The sequence below is a fragment of the Arachis hypogaea genome, chromosome 15 (assembly GCF_003086295.3).
Source record: "Arachis hypogaea cultivar Tifrunner chromosome 15, arahy.Tifrunner.gnm2.J5K5, whole genome shotgun sequence".
NCBI classification, from domain to species: Eukaryota; Viridiplantae; Streptophyta; class Magnoliopsida; order Fabales; family Fabaceae; genus Arachis; species Arachis hypogaea.
The window spans coordinates 26,027,087-26,050,491 of record NC_092050.1 but is presented as its reverse complement, the minus strand read 5'-3'; the positions used below and the strand labels follow the sequence as shown (position 1 = coordinate 26,050,491).

At 36.6% G+C, this 23,405-nt stretch overlaps 2 protein-coding genes and 1 non-coding gene across 3 annotated transcripts; 2 read left to right on the top strand and 1 right to left on the bottom strand.

The window, feature by feature from the left end:
• The first annotated feature begins 932 nt into the window (after window positions 1-932).
• On the top strand, window positions 933-3,374 carry LOC112750025 (U-box domain-containing protein 19-like). Its single transcript, XM_025798515.3, is given in 2 exon segments — window positions 933-2,634; window positions 2,637-3,374. Coding segments are annotated over 2 exon segments (2,085 nt in total). The 5' UTR covers window positions 933-1,037; the 3' UTR covers window positions 3,125-3,374.
• Window positions 3,375-4,213: 839 nt separating this feature from the next.
• On the bottom strand, window positions 4,214-6,796 carry LOC112750024 (uncharacterized). Its single transcript, XM_025798514.2, has 4 exons — window positions 5,788-6,796; window positions 5,390-5,608; window positions 5,205-5,296; window positions 4,214-5,111 (listed from the first exon to the last, which is right to left on the bottom strand). Exons 1-4 carry the CDS (start codon window positions 6,562-6,564, stop codon window positions 4,430-4,432), a joined length of 1,770 nt encoding a protein of 589 aa, XP_025654299.1. The 5' UTR covers window positions 6,565-6,796; the 3' UTR covers window positions 4,214-4,429.
• A 14,838-nt stretch (window positions 6,797-21,634) lies between these two features.
• Window positions 21,635-21,742, top strand: LOC112752804 (small nucleolar RNA R71). The gene has a single exon (XR_003177219.1). It is a non-coding gene; the product is annotated as a small nucleolar RNA R71 (small nucleolar RNA).
• Window positions 21,743-23,405: the final 1,663 nt, after the last annotated feature.

Here is a 23,405-nt window from a genome sequence, read left to right as displayed (position 1 = left end):
AAAAAATTAGAAAAGAAAATAAATTTTAATTTTTCTAAGAAGTTAATTCTTTCTATGTAATTACATATGTAATAATAATATTTTAAATAAAAATATTTTTAATAATATTTATATAAATTTAGATCACGTAATAATATTGGTAAAAAGATAGTTATTTAACTTGTTTTTAGTTTTGATATGAAATAATCTAATCATATGTCAAATAATATAATAAAATTTAATTATTTTATATCTTATAATTTGTAATTAAAAGTAACACCTTAATATGAATTTATTTTAATATAATAAAAATTTTACTCTATACTTATTCACTTTAGTTAAAAAGCTCTCATAATTTTTTAGATCTTGATATGCTCTGTATTTATTTATTTATGTACTAATATATATTATATTTATTAAAATTTATCAATATTTTTTAATTTTTATTCAATAAATTTAATAGTTCACGAAAATAACATATTCCATACCTACAAAGTTGTTTGGACTTAGTTTAAATAAAATTTTATTGTAATAATAAATTTTTAAATTTAATCAAAGACTTTATTAAAATAATCCTTTAATTAAATAACATATAATAATGAAATAACTATAGTTGAATAATAATAATAATACATGAAATAATTGAAAGCCGTGTTGAATTCATAATCCCACGTTGTCAACCTCTGTAGCTGTCGGCACTCACTCTCCAAGCACCTTCAAAATCACGCCTCCCCTCCATATATCCCGCGCCACGTGTTGCTCTTTCCAACGTCTCCATCCCAAAACGAAGAAATCTACGAAAGCCGCCATTATAGATCCATGAACCCCCACGTGTCTCCATCTCAAGATCCCATTACACCGCATCACCCTATGATCTTTTAACACGTGTCCTCCTTCCCTTAACCTTCTATAAATACACCCAAACGTACGTGAATCTTAACACACACCCCAAAAGAAACAAAACAGTGATCCAAAAATCCAAACACAAAATCCAAAACAAACCTTTTTTCACTTTTGCCTTTTTCCCCAGATTTTCTGTCTTCCTTTGTTTTCTTTCCATGATCGGTAAAACAAATGGGTCGGGTCGCCGGATTCTTACTTTTCCGGCGGTTCATCCATGCGTGAATGTTTCTCTCTCTACCGTAATCTCTTCCCTCATAGTCCTCTCTCGCTCCATCTCGAGTTTCCAATGGAGAACCTTCCCTTGCAACAAGCGAAACGCGAGGAACGCCATTCGTTTGGTTCATCTTCTCCAACCTTTCATCGACGAGATCCGGGAAAACCAATCAGGACTTCCGGATTCGGCTACGCTTTCGTTTTCCGAGCTCCACTTGACCTTCCAGAAGCTTCTTTTCCTATTGGAAGATGCTGCACGTGAAGGTGCAAGGTTGACGATGTTGATGGAGTCGGATCGAGTCGCCACACAGTTTGTGGTTTTGTCACGATCAATTGCCACGGCTTTGGATGTTTTCCCTTTTGATTCTGTCGATGTGTCCGAGGAAGTTAGAGACCAGGTTGTGTTGTTGATGAGGCAAGCGAGGAATGCAGTGTTTGAAGTTGAGGTTGACGATAAAAAGGCTTTGACTTGTGTTAGGTCGGTTTTGACCAGGTTTGAGAACCGGGTTGAACCGAATGAGGGTGATCTAAGGTTGGTTCTTGATTATATTGGGGTTAGGAAGTGGAGTGAGTGTAACAAAGAGGTGAAGTTTCTTGCTGCTGAAATTGGGTTTCAGAGTAACAGTGAGGAGAAGTCAAAGGTTGGATTTTTATGTAGCTTGATGGGGTTCATGTGCTATTGTAGGTGCTTGGTGATGGAAGTTGTTGATGGTGAAGGTGGTAACAGCAACCCAAAACCTGAAGCCGGAAGAAAAATCAGTGTTGAAGATGAGAAAATTCTGAGTGGGCTCAACCCTGATGATTTTAGATGTCCAATCTCTCTAGAGCTGATGAGTGATCCAGTGACTATAGAAACAGGTCACACTTATGATCGTTCCTCAATTCTCAAATGGTTCAGGAGTGGGAATGCAATATGTCCCAAGACAGGTAAGAGGCTTATAAGCACGGAATTGGTCCCAAATTTGGTGCTTAAGAGGCTGATTCAGCAGCATTGCTATGTTAATGGCATTCCTTTTATTAGCGATTTGGGTAAAAGAAAGAGTAGCGACATCACTAGGACATTGCATCCAGGGAGTTTTGCTGCAGAGGGTGCCATGAAGATGCTGGCTAGTTCTCTCAGTGCCAGGCTTGAGAATGGAACAGCCATTGAAGAGAAAAACCGAGCCGCGTTTGAGATGAGGCTTCTTTCCAAAACAAGCATTTTTAATAGGTCTTGTTTGGTGGAAGCCGGTTCGGTTTCTCATTTGTTGAAGATGTTGTCACTTAGGGATTCGTCAGCGCAAGAGAATGCCATTGCAGCACTTCTGAACCTCTCAAAGTACCCCAAGAGTAGAGCTCTAATGGCTGAGAGTTTGGGGTTAGCACTCATTGTTCGGGTCCTGAAGAACGGGCTAAAGATTGAAGCTCGCCAGCACGCTGCCGCGGTGTTGTTCTACCTTGCATCAGATGCTGAGTATAGGAAACTGATAGGGGAGGAACCAGACGCAATTCCTTCATTGGTGAGGCTGATCAAAGATGGTTCGGATCGCACCAAAAAGAATGCTTGGTTGCAATGTATGGCATCCTCATGAACCAACATGAGAACCATAAGAGGGTACTTGCTGCAGGGGCAATCCCTTTGCTTATTGACATATTAAGAACATGTGAGAAAGAAGATCTTCTCACAGATTCACTAGCAATTCTGGCAACTCTTGCAGAGAAGAGTGATGGAGCAATGGCGATTCTTCAATGGGGAGTTCTGCATATAGCTGTTCAGATTCTTAGTTCTTCCACTTCAAGGATGGGGAAGGAGCACTGTGTGACTCTGCTGCTTTCTCTATCAATGCATGGAGGAGTGGATGTGGTTGCTGATTTGGTAAAGAGCACTTCGCTTATGGGGTCCTTATATTCCCAACTCAGTGAAGGCACATCTAGAGCAAGCAAGAAGGCCAGTGCCCTCATCAAGGTCCTCCATGATTTTTCTGAAAGGAGGTCCTCTGGCTTCAAGCCTTCAGTTATTCCACAAGAACAATTTGTTCACGTGTGGTAAAACCCAGTATTTTTTACTCACCTGGGTATTCTTTTATTTCTTTAAGTATCAATTGTAGATACTGTTGTAAACTTGTAACATTTCTTGGTCTTTCCACTCATGAATATATTAGCTCACATTTTAAAGAGCTAATAAATTTGTCAGCTTCAGTTTTTTAATGAAGCTGGCTATTCATTTGTAAGTATGAAAGAAAAAAGTTTGTATCACGTATGAACGTAACATTTCAGACTAATTTCAGATTTGTGACTCACTATTGTGTCTTGGTAAGCTTTTCCTTACTCACATAGTCCTAACACAATAAAAAGCTGGTTAGACCTATGCAATGCATTAAGAGAAAAACAGCAATATGTGGAAGAAAGACAATTTGAATATACTATAAGCATTAAGCAATGAGCATGTTAATGATAACGATGATGAGAGTATACAAGGCTTTTCTTCCAAGGAAACTCGTTATTTTCTTGTTGAGATGCAACTACAATTTGCGCAAATATAAAGACCATAGATTTTCCGAAGGCATTGTAAAATTTGGATTGCAATCAGTTCAACAAATTGACCAAAATTAAATACTGAATCCAGAGGTAGTCTAATGTTTCTGAGCTTTCACTGTTTTGTCTGCCATCTGTATACTTTATATAAGTACTAGAACATGTGATTAGTTGCCATATTGTAAACATTATATATTGCAAAACAATCAGTAGCCAGTAACCACAAATTAAAATATTTATTACTGTACCAAGTTATAAGATATAATCTGAATTCATTACTCTCTGATGAGCAAGTGGAGCCATTGAGAACCTGAGGAAGGAATCCATGACCAACAACATCAAGCAGTAAGCCTAGACACAGGGATGGTATGATGGCATATAATCTCAAATCGTATAAAAAGGAGATTATAATAAGACAATTTGAGAGGTTAGAGGTGTGTTTTAATGATGTCCATAGCTTTGTTAGCCCTTGATCACATTAGCTCAGAAGACGGTTTTAACAAGAACACAGCCTTTAAATGACCTTACTACTCTAATATGGTAACTGATTTGTGTATGAACTGAGCTTTTATTTAGGCATAGCTAGTAAGAGATGTGGCTAAAATTTCGAAGTGGAACCAGATAAACTTGTATAATATAGTGATTAATGAATCATGACTATTATTACAAACAAATATAATGGCTATTATTACAATAAGATCTTAAAAAATTGCTCAAATCGAAACAAGACATCTCACAACTGCTATTTCAAACCAGTAGTACACACAAACGTTGAAGCGGTGTTCATCAAATTGAACAACAACAACAACAACAACTATTATCAAGGATTTTTTATCTTTATCCTCAACTTTCGAGCTATCTGTGCAGCTTTGGGATGACTAGGTCGCTTGTTGCTATCAAACTGTTGAACCTCAACCCAGTTCATAACTTTGAGTACAAGAGACTGAGGAACTTTTCTAACATCACCTGCTGATTCTCCCTTTGCTTTCTTCAACCCTGTTTCCAATGCTTTCTCAATGAACTCCATAAACCAGTTCCCAGCTTCTGTCTCAATCTGTTTAGCAAGCTTTATTGTATTGCTCAAACTGCTACATGGTGCTGTTGCTGGTTTCTTGTTCTCGTCATTCTCACCAACTGGTTCCAGTGCTCCGAGTTTTGAACCTTTCTTCTCCAGCATCTCCTTCTGGTTGATATTTGATCTGAGAACCCTCCCAGTGCTTGTCTTGTTTTCTTGCCTTTCAGGAATTGCAGCCATTGATTTGTACACACCACACTTTCTTTTGTTGGATGATTGGTCCATGGAGTTGTGTGTGACTTCATGTAAAACCTGTGGCTCCTCTTCTCCCTTTGGTTTCTGAGCCAATTCTGAAGCTGAAGTAGCTGCTTGAATGGACACCATGTCATTAATTCCTTGCACAATTTCGTTGTGGAATTCAATAAACCGCTCGAAACAGGCCGCAGGAGAATCAGCTCGAGCTGATTTGCATAAATTCGAGAACATCCTAAAGGAAGAAAATGAATTTTTATCAGCTATTACAAATTTAGTAGAGAAAGAGCAAAGCTTATACAAAATCAAATTGGGAAGGAGTTAATACTTGAGGGACCGGACTACAGTTTCAGTAGCTGAAGCATCTCTTAATGCTTGAAGGGCAATCTTTTGCGCCACTTCTCTTTGCTGCACAGCTTCCTGTTAAGGAAAGAACATAGATGCCACAATTGTAAATTTGGAAGTCAACCATTGAGGAATGCAAAATCAGCAACCTTTTTTCGAATTTACTACCTTCCCTAGTGAGCTCAGCTTTCCTGGTAAATTCATGGGAAGGCTAAGGCCATTGGAGTTATCAAAAGCTGAATTATTAGTTGTAGACTTAAGCAACGGCTGAGAAGCCATGTTTAACGAATTTGATGAGTCCTGACTCTGTGAATCTCCGGCAACACTTGGGGTACATGCCGCCCTTGCATTCCTCAACCTCGGTGGTGGAGTAGTGCTTTTCTTTTCCTGCAATATACCAGTGAAATTCACCCCATAGCAACCTCAGAAAATTGTACAATAAATTCAAATTCTACGCTAAAATAGTGTTCATTTAAAACTACACCAGAAATTCTACTTATGAACTATTAGTTATTAAGCAATGTGATTATTAAATATTAATAACCAAAGAGGAAGAATGTACCTACAGCTAGCTTGAAGGGACTAATAGGAACCCTAGGCTCTCGTTCACAGACACTTCTGCTTCTCAAAACCTTGGTAGCAGAAGTTCCCACCACACAGCTTTTCCTAATTAAGGAACCAGGACTCTCTTTTTCTCTTTCTCCCTTAGACTCCATCATTCTAGCCGTAAGAACCCCTCCACCAACCGAACTCCTCACACCGGAAACTGGCGTAGCGCCACCACCACCACCAGCCCTGACTCTAACCAACGGCGAGATAAAAGAACTGACACTCCTGACCACAGATCCCTTAACAGGGGTACACTGGTCAAAATCCAAGTTCACAGGCTTAACAACCATGGGAGAGGACACAGTTTCCCAAGAGCCTCGTCTAGGGACAGAAGCGGAATTTTCCTTTCTGTGCGAACCCCTCTCTCTTAAACCCATCAAAGGCTCAGGAGTGCCAACAAGAGGGTGTCTTCCAGGAAGCGGTTTGGCGCCCCGAACGATGGGAACGGGCGAACCGGGTTCCAGCCTGTCAACGTAGATGAACTGGCCGAGCTGCATCTTGTTGCTCAAAACGAAGTCGTGTTGGTCAGAAGGGAGTGCGGCGTAGATGGAGTGCGAGGAATCGGACAGCTTGATGTAGAAGCCGTGTTTGGGGAAGAGGCTCTTCTCGTCGAGCTCCGCAGGGACTATGTCGGTTATTTGTAGGAGGGAGCTACGGTGCTCGCTCGTCGGCTTTTCGCCTGTTTTCAGGCCTTCTAGAAGCTTCTGGAGGATTCCAGGTGCCAGCGTTGCCATTATTAGTAAGTTATGCTGCTGATGCTTCTTTTTCTTCTGTTTTGGGTTAGGTTGAAAGAAATTTGCATGGAGAGTCTTGGGTGCGAGTGAGGGTGGTTCTTGAAATGGTGTTCTTGTTCTTGAAGTTTTGCTTTCAGGAACAGGGGGAAGGAGGAGGTGGCCGTTTTTCAACGGTAAGTAGGGACTGAGGAGTGAGGATATATTTCTTTTTCGAAATTCGTAAAGTTATTTCGGAACGTTGGGGACCAACGGTCATATTTATGTTGGTGCGTTAATCTTGTGTGTTTACAGTACCCTGTAACTAGTAAGGGTTCCCGGGGAATAATGACAACTAGATAGGTGAACATTTATGGATTATTTTTGGATTTGAATCATTTGATTTTCTTTTGTTTGTTTATCTCACCTCTTAGAAATTTGATATTTGCAAAATATATCTAACAATAGAAAGTAGAGACTAACTAATATGGTATTCTCTAAGGTGAGTTTTTTGCCACTTGAACTAATAAGTTTTAGGAGAGTTTTATCATGACTAGTGATCTTAGCAAGTTATGGCTACACAATCCCATGTTTAGAAAAAAAATGATGAACAAGTCCAAAAAAAAATTATTATGATGATAATATATATACATACATATATGGCTTTTTTTTTTTTATATGGAAGCACTGTGTGTTGTGCCTCGTTATGAATACTGATGGTGTTAGTCTGCCATCTAATTTCTTTATTAAAAAAATTAGGTACACAAATCGGATCGATTTATGTGGGAAGGAAAATTTGAAATTTGGTGTATCTAATCGGACTGTCCAATTTTAATAATATTAAATCGGATGGTCCGATTTGATTATTATATATGTTATTTTAATGCATCAATACAAATTGGTTGGTCCGATTTGTTATATATATATAATCGTATACGAGTTTGCAGATCTCCTCTCCTTCTTCTTCATTTTCTTCCCTCAGTTCCTGCACCCATATCTATCTTTATCATCTTGTATGAGTTTAAAAAAATTGAGAGTGAAGTTCATATTCATGTGAGTGAGAAAAATGGAAGATAGAGTCCTATTAAAAGTATATTATTTTGGTCAGATTTTGTTACAAACATATGAAAGAGTGAAATTTATTTGTGAAAATTCGTTAGATATTGTTATTCCATTAACAATCTCATTTGAAGAACTAAAAGGTGTGATTTGTGAGAATATAGATTTTGAAAGTTTAGAAAAATATCATGTATTTTATACAGGTATCCTATACTGGTATTTGGTGGATTCATTCAATTTCAAACCAAATATATAACCGATGAAGCGAGCATGCAAGAGATGTTTTTAATGTACATTGAAGGTCGCGCTCAGATGTCATTCATTGAGTTGTATATTGAGTTCGAACAATCTGAAGCTAATCGAAATATTGAACGGGAAGATTACAATAGTGATAGTGAAAAAGAGTTTGAAAGCAATTATGAAGTTGTTGATCCAGACGGAGACGAAGATCAAGGTGACGACACTATGGAGGCAAATGTGACAGACGTGGCAAATGCACTAGCAAACGAACATCCGTTTGAGGAGCCATCTTTCATGCAAGCTTTGGATTTAGAAGCCATGCATACCCCGGAGTTTCCAAAATATATGAATGCAGGTACGTGATTACCTATATTTATACGAAGGATTAGAATTTTGTAATAATTTATATTGATCGATGAACCAAAAAGTTACGCGACATGTGAAAATATACTTAATTAGCATTTGTTTGTATTTATTTAGTTAAATTTAAGATAATAATCTTTTTAGTTAGTTATTGATTTAGTTAAATATTAATTAGTATTTATTTATGTATTTATGTTTTTATTTAGTTATTAATTAGTATTAATTTCTTGATATGATTCATTTATAAATTATAGATAGATTTTACTTTTAATTTCACTTACTAAATATTTATGGTTTAGCTGTCGTCGTGGTAAAAATTTCTATTGTGGCAGATGGTAAATTTTTCGTGGGAATGGAATTCAGTTCCAGAAAAATACCATTCGAAGAGGTGTAGACTATTGGGTGTATGAGTCAGAACCGTTGACATTTTATGCCAAGTGTACACAGTATGGGTTAGGTTGTGATTGGCTTATCAGGGTTAGTATGATCAGCAGAAAGTACTGTTAGGTTATAAGGAGGTATAATGGTAGTCACACTTGTACCAGAGCCACCATTTATCAAGATCATTCGAAACTGGATTCGAACACAATTGCAGAAGCAATAAAGTCATTGGTTGAGGCTGACCCCTCGATAAAGGTGAAATCAGTTATTGAGAAAGTGTAGTTGAAGTTCAATTACACCATCAGCTATCGGAAAGCATGGTTGGCTAAGTAAAAGTCAGTGAAAAAAATATTTAGAGGTTGGAAAACATCGTACGAAGCTTTGCCCATATGGTTTGAGGCCATGTGTCATAAGCAGCCATCAGTAGTCGTCCATTGTGAAACTATGCCTGCATATCAAGGCAATGACTTGGTAATTGATATCTGAGTATTACATCGAGTCTTCTAGAGTTATTACCCCTGCATTAGAGCATTCAAACATTGTAAACCGGTTGTCCAGGTGGATGGGACTCACTTGTACGGAAAGTATAAGGGTTGTTTGTTGGTTGCAGTTTCATAAGATGGTAACAACAATATCGTTCCAATTGCATTTGCTATTGTGGAGGGAGAGACTTCTGATGCGTGGCACTTTTTTCTTAGTAACCCGCGACAATATGTTGTGACTCGGGATGGTGTGAGACTGATATCTAATTGACACGAATCCATCAATGCAGCTGTTGTCCGTAGTAACGGAGCTTGGTCGCCTGCTAGATATTTTCACATGTTTTGCATCAGGCATATAGAGTCGAATTTTTTGAGAAAGTTTAAGGCACCGTACCTGCAAAAGCTTGTCGTCAATATAGGTAACGTTGAGTATGTCGAAGTTCATTATTAACAGGGTTCAAGGAAGTGCGACATGGATGCCTCGCGTCCAAGGAATACCTACTCGTCATCATATCAGGCTAATGGCTAGATTGTGATTGGCCTGGATCTGCAGCCATGAACCCAAGTAACTGGCTAAATGAAGCTCCATCTCCTGTGTCAAACTGCGGAGTACTCCAATACTGCTGATGTAGTAGGTATGACGGGGTAAATTGTATTTGAGGTACATATGGGACCGAGGACTATGGGTTGTTCTTGTGAAGGTGGAGGTGGAGGTGGCGGTGACTGTGGTTCCTGCTCTTGATTGTCATGATCCCTAACTGGACTACCCTCATCATTCTTTTACACCACAAGATCCAACAAATTCAAGTGGTTGCCATATTTTGTACGGTACCAGTACATGTAAATCTCTAAGGAATGATGTGGAGGCACGGAAAGCTCAGTAAGAACGTGATTATATCTGTTTGTCCACTGCATCACTCAAAATGAATGAGTCGTGGCTGTGGCCCAGCCAAGATTCTTAGGACCAGTCAGGACTTCTCCGTGTGCCTTGTCTAGACTCCATTCCTGATGAGGAACTCCCTGAATGAAACCAAACTATCGCCTAAACCTATCAGTTGCATGGCACTCAATGCATTCAAATGATACCAATGGTACCGTAGCGCTCCCCACAACTGAGTGCATGTAGATGTCTGCAGGAATTATATCTGGCTCCAAGCGATCAACACCATAGGCAACCCACACAAACTGCCCACAATAAAAGAAACAGATGATTACAAGGCAAATAATAATAAGACTAAACCCGAAATAAATACTTCTTTAATGAAAACATAACTGGCCTTCTTGAAGATCATCCAATGACTTCCTAAAGTGAGCAAGACTAAGATATCTATAGTGTCGGTTTCCACACTCCCAATTACCCCACCTAATATGATTTATTTCATTAACACAATTGGATTCTAAATATGAAGATACGATGTAAGTCGATAATGTTATCTATTTGCAAGCGACACATTACGGGGTTTCCTAGGAACTGGTGCAAGATATGGTAGACGGATCCAAGCCCAAGCTAGCAGAAATGTTAGTGGACCATCGATTTCCTTATAGTCAAAACGAGATGCCCTACATAACGCTCTGTATAAGTGTGCTAGGCATGCCAATCCCAAATTATACTGTCTGATACTGCCAAAATCACGAAGCAAAGGCAGAAACTTTCAGTGCACAGATGCCCCAGACTTGTCTCCAAACAAGATCGTTCCAAATAACAACATAATGTGACACTTCACATACCTCTAAATACTGTTTTCGTCAATCAACTGTAAATGTTCTTTTTAAATCCCGAAGCCACTTCAATTTTATGAAGCTTCCTCTACAGTCTGACTTTCTCAGTGCAATCCCAAATTGATGCAAACACTCATCATCTAAGGCTTCAAAACTACTCATAGTCACTCCTGTCACTGAAAAATTGTTTGTCCGAAGACCATGAATAATAGCCACATCTTCTATTGTCGCAGCACACTCACCAACCGGAAGGTGAAATGTGTGTGTGTCTGGATGCCAGCTCTCGACTAGAGCATTTACCAGTCCTTTTTGACATTGAACCATTCCAATTTGAAAAACATGATAAAACCCAGTAAACCGTAAATGCTCCTCCACATTATGGTTGTACCGATCCGGAGTCAGTAGGTGGTTACATGTCAAATTCCGTGAACTCTACAAAAATATAGCAAATTATTAGTCAAATCATTAATAATTACTAATTTACTACTAAAAGTTAATAATTTTCTAATAATAGTAATTAATTTATTAAACGGGTAAAGTATATTTTTTGTCCCTGAAGTTTGATAAAAGTTTAAAAAATATCCCTAAGTTTTATTTTGTTTCAATTTTGTCCCAGAAGTTTTCGATTTGCATCAAATATATCCCTGACGGCTAATTTTTCAAAAAATTTAAGACCAATTCAACAACAATTTCATAAGAACAACCCTCAACACAAACAAATCAAGTATAATTTTCATGCATTATTATTAAATTGGTCTTAAATTTTTTGAAAATTTAGCCGTCGATGGTATATTTGATGCAAATCGAAAGCTTTTGGGACAAAATTGAAATAAAATAAAATTTAGGGGTATTTTTGAAACATTTGCCAAACTTCAGGGACAAAAAATATACTTTACCCTCTATTAAACTAATGCTAAACTTACTATTAATTAGCTAATTTAGTAACTAGCATGTATGCATAAATTCAACTAACCTACCAATTAATTAACTATCATTATTAAAAAAATTTCACATTTAAATACACAAAACATATTAATTAAATACCTAACAACTATCATTAATTATTGAAAATACCAAAAAATAATTGATTTTACTAAATCCAATTTACTAAACGCCAGAATAATAATAATTTAACTTCTAAATTTTATTAATAATACTAAAAATTATTTCGAATAATTTTTTATTTTTAAAAATTATGATATTATTATTCATATTAAATATTTTAGTCAACTATTTTCTAAATTTTTATTGAATTGTTTCTTACATAATTATTTATTTATTTATTCATAAATAATTTACCGGGTAACAATTTCTATTTCACTAATAATAAATACTAAGTTACTATTAATAATAACTAATAAATAAATCTAATTCTTATTTAACTAATAATGTTTCACTTTATTAAAACCTCAACTACAATAATATATTTATATCAATTAAATATCTAACAATAAATAAATAATTATTACTGGAACAAAAATATATATTATATTTTACAAAACCTAATTATTAATCATAATTTTCAAAATTATTACAAAAAATTATATAACAATTAACGTAACTCTAATAATAATTAATTGTAATTCCCAAAATTATTATAAAAAATTATAAACATATATTTTTTTACTAATCTATCACATTAGTTTAATTCAAACATTATCATTGATTAAAATATTCACTAACTAAATTTAAACATATATATTTATAACTATTATTTAAACATATATTCCTAAATTTCTAACAATAATAATTCTGTAACATATATTTCTAAATTTCTAACAATAATAATAATAATTTTGTAACATATATCATTTAAACATATATTCCTAAATTTCTAACAATAATAATAATAATTATGTAATATAAAAAATTTAAAAAACAAACTTACATAATTAGAATGGCAGAGATAATTGATAATATGAAGTTCAGAACGATCAACATCTTTACATTTTTGCTTCATTGGCATTGTAATTTTTTTTAATTGAAGAAGAAGAAGGAGTTAAAATAGTGAAGAAGAAGAAGAAGAGAGAAAATGGTGGCTGAGTAGGTTCAAAAAAGGGACTTCGGAGGGAGAGAGTGTGTTCAGGAAAAGGGATATGTTGGTATAGAGGCACAGTGTTAGGACGCTGCGTATGCGTCACACGTGGCTGGATGGACGCAAATCGGACAGTCCGATTTGTGCTCCTTAAATCAAACCGTTCAATTACCTAGCCTAAAATTGATCTGTTCGATTTCTTCAATTCTGACATCACAGCTGCGTAAAGTACCCATGCACTCCATAACCACGTCCTACACCATTCTCCCTCCATATCTAAATTAAAAAGCGTATATATATAAATAGAAATCACATTACTTTAGGAGAAATAGCCATTTTTTTATTCCATCTACACCACCTAATCATTTTTCACATTCGGCTTTTTCGATTTTTTTTTAATATTATATCAAAAGCGGTGTATATCACAAATAAGCCAATAGTCTTGAAACGCACATGTTTTATCTTTTGCACGATGAGTGCACGATTACTTTGGAGGATGTCACCATGATTTTCAAACTCAGATCAAGGTTTTTCGGTGATTGGATCAACTAATCACAGCACAAGTGCATAAGAGAATGAGTGCATGAACTAATTCAGCAGTGCTCCTAGGCCGAGCGACCATAGAAGAAGCGGAATTAAGCTAGCATGGTTCCACACCCTAAAGCGGCGCCAACATTTCACTGACTGACCAAGTAAGGAAATTTATGTGAAATGTCACATCATGTTGTTATTTGGTACAACATTATTCAGTGACAAGTCTGGAATCACTATACACTGGAAGTATATGCCATTGCTACGTGAGTTTTCCTAGATTAATAAGTTTAGTTAATGTTCTGCATGCCTTATAGACATGTATTGATCATTATATCGGGCATCAAGATATGATTGCAAGGACGTGGATGGTCTTCTAGCATTGCTCCTTGTGTGGGCTTGGATATGAATGCTGTTAGTAGGGCCTCTACCGGCAGATACTAACTTTTCACTCACTCGTAGGTAAAATTTAAATAAGATGTGCATTTCATTTTATTTGCTGTAGTAAGTACTTTTTAAGATAAACATGATATGTCAGGTGGAATGATTATCAACCCACCATCGATCAATATAAAAGTTAGATAACTCCTGACATTAGGAGAAGGTTGAATGATCTCTTTTTGGATGGGGTATGTATTTTTTCATTTATACTTTCACTTATGTTGAATATTTTGATAATTGTGTATTTATACCTTTGAGATTTGATGTATTTTCACAGTTTGTGTGGGATGCATACAATCCCAACAGGATTGCCCATTATCTTACTCTATTTGAGATCAACATGGTGCAGATCTATAGAGTGCAACTATGCCTCTAATATGCTTTGAGGCCGTGGATTGGCATCCAACTGATAAGGTTAAAAGACAGTTTGGCTTTCATCAAGACCCCCAGTAGATGCTATAAAACTTGGAGCGTCATATAACATAGTGCTGACGAATGATATTGCACAACTTTCCACTTAACCACACATGCCATCATACTCACAACTATATTCACCATACACAGAAATATACACAACCTTCCATACAGCCATATGGTCAACCCTCTACCATGTGCAAGGAATACATACCAACACAGGCACCGCAATATTTATTGTCATAATTACTAAGTACAGTGACACAAGATGAAGAACAATATAGACACATTATTGATTGGGTTCAAGGTTCTAAGTCATTTCAGTGGGTGAATGATTTATTCTGTACTCAGGATCCTCTATAAGTGCCAATGCCTCAAGTTGTTTTTGGACGATTACTTTTGGATGTGAGGCATCTACCGCGGTCCTATTCTAAGGACTCTAGGCGCGAGAATTTCTGTTGATTCAGTTAGGAGTGTCCATAGGGGGATTGGATGTCGCCGAACCCCAACACGTATTCATATGCATTAGGGTGACCAGGAGGATAACGACGATGTGGTTGATGAGACTCGTGCAAGTGAGGATGAGGTTGATCATCCTAGTTTAGGTAAGGATATGGTTAATAAGGATGGTTAAGGTAATTTAATTGTTGTTGTTATGTTGTCTAGGATTATATTTATGATTGATTAGGATTGGTATTTATATTAATGTGAATTGATCATGACTATATTTGTTATTTTCGTTATCATGTAGGTGCTCACGATAAAGGTTATTGTTCATATCCTGGGTCGAGCTATGTGACCCGGGCCAACTGAAGACAAAGCAACCGACCTCTTAAGGTTGGACTGCCACTGACCTCTCCTTAAAGAGTTCGGCCAAATCACCATGAAGGCCCAAGTAGGCCCAGACGAAGGAGCGCAGCCTACTCTAAAGGCGGCTAAGCCCTAAAAGATAAGATGACTTCACTCAAAGATAAGATAAGATAACTAACTTATCTTATCTAGAAAGGTCAGCGCAAAACCATTATAAATACACTGGAGCACCCAGGTATATCTCATACTCTGATTTTACAAAAGATACCTGCTTAAAACCCATGCTAACTTAAGTATCGGAGTCTCTTGCAGGTACCACCACCCTCCAGTGATCAAGGATCAGCAGTGGTGCACGAAATTGCGATCATCAACAATGGCGCCAAAGACTTGGTGCTCTCAAACGTGAATCACACTTTGTCACAACTTCGCACAACTAACCAGCAAGTGCACTGGGTCGTCCAAGTAATAAACCTTACGTGAGTAAGGGTCGATCCCACGGAGATTGTCGACTTGAAGCAAGCTATGGTCACCTTGTAAATCTCAGTCAGGCGGATTCAATTGGTTATGGGGATTTAATAATTAAAAGATAAATAAAATATAAACTAGGATAGAGATACTTATGTAATTCATTGGTGAGAATTTTAGATAAGCGTATAGAGATGCTTTCGTTCCTCCTGAATCTTTGCTTTCCTGCTGTCTTCATTCAATCATTCCTACTCTTTTTCATGGCAAGCTGTATGTTGGGCATCACTGTTGTCAATGGCTACATCCCGTCCTCTCTGTGAAAATGGTCCAATGCGCTGTCACTGCATGGCTAATCATCTGTCGTTCTCGATCATACTGGAATAGGATTTACTATCCTTTTGCGTCTGTCACTACGCCCAGCACTCGCGAGTTTGAAACTCGTCACAGCCATCCCTTCCCGGATCCTACTCGGAATACCACAGACAAGGTTTAGACTTTTCGGATCTCAGGAATGACCGTCCATGGGTTCTAACTTATACCACGAAGACTCTAATATCTCGAACTCGGTCCCCAGTATTAGATATCTAAGAGATACTCATTCTATCTCATCTTCATGTAAAACAGAAGTGGTTGTCAGGCACGTGTTCATAGGTGAGAATGGTGATGAACATCACATTCATCATGTTCTTGGGTGCGAATGAATATCTTAGAATAGGAATAAGCTTGAATTGAATAGAAAAATAATAGTACTTTGTATTAATACTCAAGGAACAGTAGAGCTCCACACCTTAATCTATGGTGTGTAGAAACTCTACCGTTGAAAATACATAAGAACAAGGTCTAGGCATGGCCGAATGGCCAGCCCCCCAAAATGTGATCAAAGGATCAAAAGATAATCCAAAGATGTAAATACAATAGTAAAAAGTCCTATTTATACTAAACTAGTTACTAGGGTTTACAGAAATGAGTAAATGATGCAGAAATCCACTTCCAGGGCCCACTTGGTGTGTGCTTGGGATGAGCATTGAGCTTTACACGTGTAGAGGCTTCTCTTGAAGTTGAATGCCAGTTTTAACCTGTTTCTGGCATTTAACTCCACTTTGCAACCTATTTCTAGCGTTTAACTCCAGAATAGGGCAGGAAGCTGGCGTTGAATGCCAGTTTGCATCGTCTAAACTCGAGCAAAGTATGGACTATTATATATTGCTGGAAAGCCCTGGATGTCTAATTTCCAACTCAATTAAGAATGCGCCATTTTGGAGTTCTGTAGCTCCAGAAAATTCACTTTGAGTGCAGGGAGGTCAGAATCCAACAGCATCTGCAGTCCTTCTTCAGCCTCTGAATCTGATTTTTGCTCAAGTCCCTCAATTTCAGCCAGAAAATACCTGAAATCACAGAAAAATACACAAACTCATAGTAAAGTCCAGAAATGTGATTTTTATTTAAAAACTAATAAAAATATACTAAAAACTAACTAAATCATACTGAAAACCATGTAAAAACAATGCCAAAAAGCGTATAAATTATCCGCTCATCACAACACCAAACTTAAATTGTTGCTTGTCCCCAAGCAACTGAAAATAAAATAAGATAAAAAGAAGAGAATATACTATAAATCCCAAATATCAATGAAACTTAACTCCAATCAGATGAGCGGGACTAGTAGCTTTTTGCCTCTTGAATAGTTTTGGCATCTCACTTTATCCATTGAAGTTCAGAATGATTGGCATCTATAGGAACTTAGAATTCAGATAGTGTTATTGATTCTCCTAGTTCAGTATGTTGATTCTTGAACACAGCTACTTTATGAGTCTTGGCCGTCGCCCTAAGAACTTTGTTTTCCAGTATTACCACCGGATACATAAATGCCACAGACACATAACTGGGTGAACCTTTTCAGATTGTGACTCAGCTTTGCTAAAGTCCCTAATTAGAGGTGTTCAGGGTTCTTAAACACACTCTTCTTTTGCTTTGGACCTCGACTTTAACCGCTCAGTCTCAAGTTTTCACTTGACACCTTCACGCCACAAGCACATGGTTAGGGACAGCATGGTTTACCCGCTTAGGCCAGTATTTTATTCCTTTAGGCCCTCCTATCCACTGATGCTCAAAGCCTTGGATCCTTTTTATTATCCTTGCCTTTTGGTTTTAAGGGCTATTGGCTTTTTGCTCTTGCCTTTTGGTTTAAAGAGCTTTTGGCTTTTTCTGCTTGCTTTTTCTTTTTCTTTTCTTTTTTTTTTTGCCATTTTTCTTTTCTCTTCTTTTTTTTTTTCTGCAAGATTTGTTCTTCACTGCTTTTTCTTGCTTCAAGAATCATTTTTATGATTTTTCAGATTATCAAATAACATTTCTCCTTTTTCCTTATTCTTCAAGAGCCAACATATTTAACATTCATAAACCACAATATCAAAAGACATATGCACTGTTCAAGCATTCATTCAGAAAATAAAAAGTATTGTCACCACATCAAAATAATTAAACTAGTTTCAAGGATGAATTTGAAACCATGTACTTCTTGTTCTTTTGTAATTAAAACAGTTTCCATTTAAGAGAGGTGATGGATTCATAGGACATTCATAGCTTTAAGGCATAGACACTTAGACACTAGTGATCATGTAGTAAAGACACAAACATAAATAAAACATAAAGCTCAAAAATCGAAAAACAATAAAATAAATAGACAAGGAGATTAAGGAATGAGTCCACCTTAGTGAGGGTGGCATCTTCCTCTTCTTAAAGAACCAATGGTGCTTTTGAGCTCCTCTATGTCTCTTCCTTGTCTTTGTTGCTCCTCCCTCATAGCCAGTGGTGGAGCTTAGTTCAGACAAGAGGGGGCCATGGCCCCCCCAAACTTTTTATAAAAAATTTAATAGTACTTTTTCAAAAAATAAAAAATAGTTCAATTGACTTAAATACTTTACTATGACTTAAAGTATCTAATAAGTTCAATAAATAACACTCTCTCTATCTTTAAGTTCAAATATAAAAAATTAGATATTTTTATTTATTTAATTTAATATTATTTTATATTTTACTATTTATTTAATTTAATTTTTTATATGATAAAAAATAATAGAACATTCAATAAGTATTAATATTATTGTATTTGTATAAATTGATAAAAAAAATTCAATAAATATTATAAATTTTAATATTTTTCTTTCTAACTTCTTCTTTACATATTTTATAGGATATATATTCAAATTTTTATATAAAATAATAATGAAAAATCAAAGAATTGATATATTTTTTTAAGAGGAAGGCTAATATTTAAGAAGGAGAACATATAACTTTTACAATATCAACACATGTAGATAGTTCTTCTACTTTAATGAATCACGAAGAAAGTGAGATATAAGTATAACCTTTAAAAGTTCAAAAAGTTACATCTGATGACTTTAACCTTAACTTTTTGGAACGAGATCTTGAGAAACGGCTTTAAATTTGGCAATATCACCCAAACCATAGATATGAGATTAGACGAGCATATCTTAAACGGGGTCCATATAAAAAACATTTTGACAATTATTTTCTATCTGCCCCCCCCCCCAAAATTTTGTTTCAAGTTTCGCCACTGCTCATAGCTCTTGGTGTTCCACCCTTTTCTTAGTGATGAGCTTTTGAGATGAATCTCTCCATCTCCTATGACTCAGAGGTGGAAGCTTTTGCCTTCTCTTTCCTCTTTCTAGAGGTTTCTCTGGCCTTAAGTGTCATAAATGGTTATGAAAAAACAAAAAGCAACGCTTTTACCACACCAAACTTAAAATATTTGCTCGTCCTTGAGCAAAAGAAGAAAGAAAGGAGGAGAACAAGAAGAGATGGAGAAGATAGAGGTGTGTTAATGGTTCGGCCAGGGGGGTTTAGGTGGTTAGGATGTGTGAAAAGGAAAGATTGATGGTTTGAATTTGAGTGGGTGGGTGTGGGTGGGTTGTAAGATGGTTTTGGAGGAGTAATGGAGGTGATTGGTGGAGGTTATTTGGGGAAGAGAGTTATGAAAAGATGTGAAGAGGAGAGAAGAAGTGGTGGGGATCCTATGGGGTTCACAGATCCTGTGGGGTCCACAGATCCAGTGGGGCCAAGGGCTTAACATCCCTGCTCCAATTAGGCGTGTAAAACGCCCTTGCTGTGCAATCCTGGCGTTTAACGCCAGACTGCTGCTTGTTTCTGGCGTTAAACGCCCAAATATAGCCTGTTTCTGGTGTTTAACGCCAGGTAGATGCTTGTTTCTGGCGTTTAAACGCCAGAATGCTCCTCTTCCTCCAGGGTATGCTGTTTTTAATGCTGTTTTTCATTCTGTTTTTGATTTTTCAGTAGTTTTTGTGACTCCACATGATCATCAACCTAATAAAACACGAAATAACAAAAGAAAAAAATAATATAGATATAATTAAATAACATTGGGTTGCCTCCCAACAAGCGCTTCGTTAATGTCAATAGCTTGATAGTGAGCTTTCATGGAGCCTCACAGATAATCAGAGCAAGGTTGGAACCTCCCAACACCAAACTTAGAGTTTGAATGTGGAGGTTCAACACCAAACTTAGAGTTTGGTTGTGGCTTCCCAACACCAAACTTAGAGTTTGACTGTGGGGGCTTTGGTTGACTCTGCAGTGAGAGAAGCTTTTCATGCTTCCTCTCCATGGTTACAGAAGGAGATCCTTGATTCTTAAACACAAGGTTGTCCTCATTCAATTGAGGGGCCAATTCTCCTCTGTTCACATCAATCACAGCTCTTGCTGTGGCTAGGAAGGGTCTTCCAAGGATGATGGATTCATCTTCATCCTTCCCAGTGTCTAGGAATATGAAATCAACAGGGATGTAAAGGCCTTCAACCTTTACTAACACGTCCTCTACCAGTCCATAAGCCTGTTTTCTTGAGCTGTCTGCCATCTCTAATGAGATTCTGGCAGCTTGCACCTCAAAGATCCCAAGTTTCTCCATTACAGAGAGTGGCATTAAGTTTATTCCTGACCCCAGATCACACAGAGCCTTCTCAAAGGTCATGGTGCCTATGGTACAGGGTATTAAGAATTTGCCAGGATCCTGTTTCTTTTAAGGTAATTTCTGCCTATCCAATGCATTCAGTTCATTGGTGAGCAAGGGAGGTTCATCTTCCCAAGTCTCATTACCAAATAATTTGGCATTCAGCTTCATGATTGCACCAAGGTACTTAGCAACTTGCTCTTCAGTAACGTCTTCATTCTCTTCAGAAGAAGAATACTCATCAGAGCTCATGAAGGGCAGAAGGAGGTTCAATGGAATCTCTATGGTCTCTAGATGAGCCTCAGATTCCTTTGGTTCCTCAAAGGAAAACTCCTTATTGGTCAGAGGACGTCCCATGAGGTCTTCCTCATTGGGATTCACGTCCCCCTCCTCCTTTGTAGGTTCGGCCATGATGGTCAAATCAATGGCCTTGTACTCTCTCTTTGGATTTTCTTCTGTATTGCTTGGGAGAGTAATAAGGGGAGTTTCAGTGACCCTTTTACTCAGCTGGCCCACTTGTGCCTCCAAATTTCTAATGGAGGACCTTATTTCATTCATGAAACTGAAAGTGGCCTTAGATAGATCAGAGACTATATTTGCTAAGCTAGATGGATTCTGCTCAGAATTCTCTGTCTATTGCTGAGTGGATGATGGAAAAGGCTTGCTATTGCTAAACCTGTTTCTTCCACCATTATTGAAGCCTTGTTGAGGCTTTTGTTGATCCTTCCATGAGAAATTTAGATGATTTCTCCATGAGGAATTATAGGTGTTTCCATAGGGTTCACCCATGTAATTCACCTCTGCTATTGCAGGGTTCTCAGGATCATAAGTTTCTTCTTCAGAAGATGCCTCTTTAGTACTGTTGGATGATTCCTTCAATCCATTCAGACTCTGAGAGATCATATTGACTTGCTGAGTCAATATTTTGTTCTAAGCCAATATGACATTCAGAGTATCAATTTCAAGAACTCCCTTCCTCTGAGGCATCCCATTACTCACAGGATTCCTTTCAGAAGTGTACATGAACTGGTTATTTGCAACCATGTCAATGAGTTCTTGAGCTTCTGCAGGCATTTTCTTTAGGTGAATGGATCCACCTGCAGAATGGTCCAGTGACATCTTTGATAGCTCAGACAGACCATCATAGAATATATTCAGAATGGTCCATTCTGAAAGCATGTCAGAAGGACACTTTTTGGTCAGTTCCTTGTATCTCTCCCAAGCTTCATAGAGGGATTCACCTTCTTTCTGTTTGAAGGTTTGAACATCCACTCTAAGCTTACTAAGCTTTTGAGGAGGAAAGAACTTGGCTAAGAAAGCCGTGACCAGCTTATCCCAAGAGTTCAGGCTATCCTTAGGTTGAGAGTCCAACCATATTCTAGCTCTGTCTCTTACAGCAAACAGGAAAAGCATAAGCCTGTAGACCTCGGGATCAACCCCATTGGTCTTAACAGTATCACAGATTTGCAAGAATTCAGTTAAGAACTGAAAAGGATCTTCTGATGGAAGTCCATGAAACTTGCAGTTCTGTTGCATCATAGAAACTAATTAAGGTTTCAGCTCAAAATTATTTGCTCCAATGGCAGGGATTGAGATGCTTCTTCCACGTAAATTGGAATTTGGTGCAGTAAAGTCACCAAGCATCTTCCTTGCATTGTTATTATTTTCGGCCATGTCTCCTTCTTTTTCAAAAATTTCTGTCAGATTTTCTCCAGAGATTTGTGCTTTAGCTTCCCTTAGCTTCCTCTTCAGAGTCCTTTCAGGTTCAGGATCAGCTTCAACAAGAATGTTCTTATCCTTGTTCCTACTCATATGAAAAAGAAGAAAATAGAAAAAAAATATGGAATCCTCTATGTCACAGTATAGAGATTCCTTTATGTGAGTAGAAGAAGAAAAGAATAGAAGAGGGGAAATTCAAACACCAGGAGGAAGAGAGGGTTCGAATTTTTAGATGAAGAGAAGTGTTAGTAAATAAATAAATAATTAGAAAGAGATGAGAGAAGATGAAGAATTCGAATTTCAAATTAAAATAAAAGGAAAATATTTTTGTTTTTATTAAATTAATTAATTAGAATTCGAAAGTATAAAAAAAAAGAAATAAAATAAAATTGAAATTTAAAACAATTAGTTAATTAAAAAGAATTTTGAAAAAGAGGAAGGTGATTTTCGAAAATTAGAGAGAGAGAATTAGTTAGGTAGTTTTGAAAAAGATAAGAATTAAACAAAAAGATAAGATTAATTGAAAAGGATTTGAAGATCAATTTTTGAAAAGATAAGAGGTTAGAAGAGATTTTGAAATTGATTTTGAAAAAGATGTGATTGAAACTTATTTTGAGAGAGATTTGAAAAAGAAATTTAAAAAGATTTGATTTTGAAAATTAAAGTTGATTACTTGACTAACAAGAAACAAAAAGATATGATTTAAAATTTAAAAAGTGAATCTTTCTTAATAGGCAAGTAATAAACTTAAAATTTTTGAATCAATCACATTAATTTTTAGTAAAGATTTTGAAATTATGAAACAAAATAAGAAAAAGATTTTGAAAATCAATCATGAAGTTTTTGAAAATATGAAGGAAAAATTGAAAAAAGATTTGGTTTTTGAAAAAGATAGAATTTTTAAATTGAAAATTTGATTTGACTCATAAGAAACAACTAGATTTTAAGATTTTTTTGACTAAATCAAATCAAATTTTCGAAAATTTATGAGAGAAAAGGGGAAAGATATTTTTTTTTATTTTTGTATTTCTAATGATGAGAGAGAAAAACAATAAAAAGACTTAATGCATGAAAATTTTTGGATCAAAACAAATGATGCATGCAAGAACATTATGAATGTCAAGATGAACACCAAGAACACTTTGAAGATCAAGATGAACATCAAGACTTATATTTGAACATTTTTAAGAAAAGAAAAACATGCAAGACACCAAACCTAAAAATT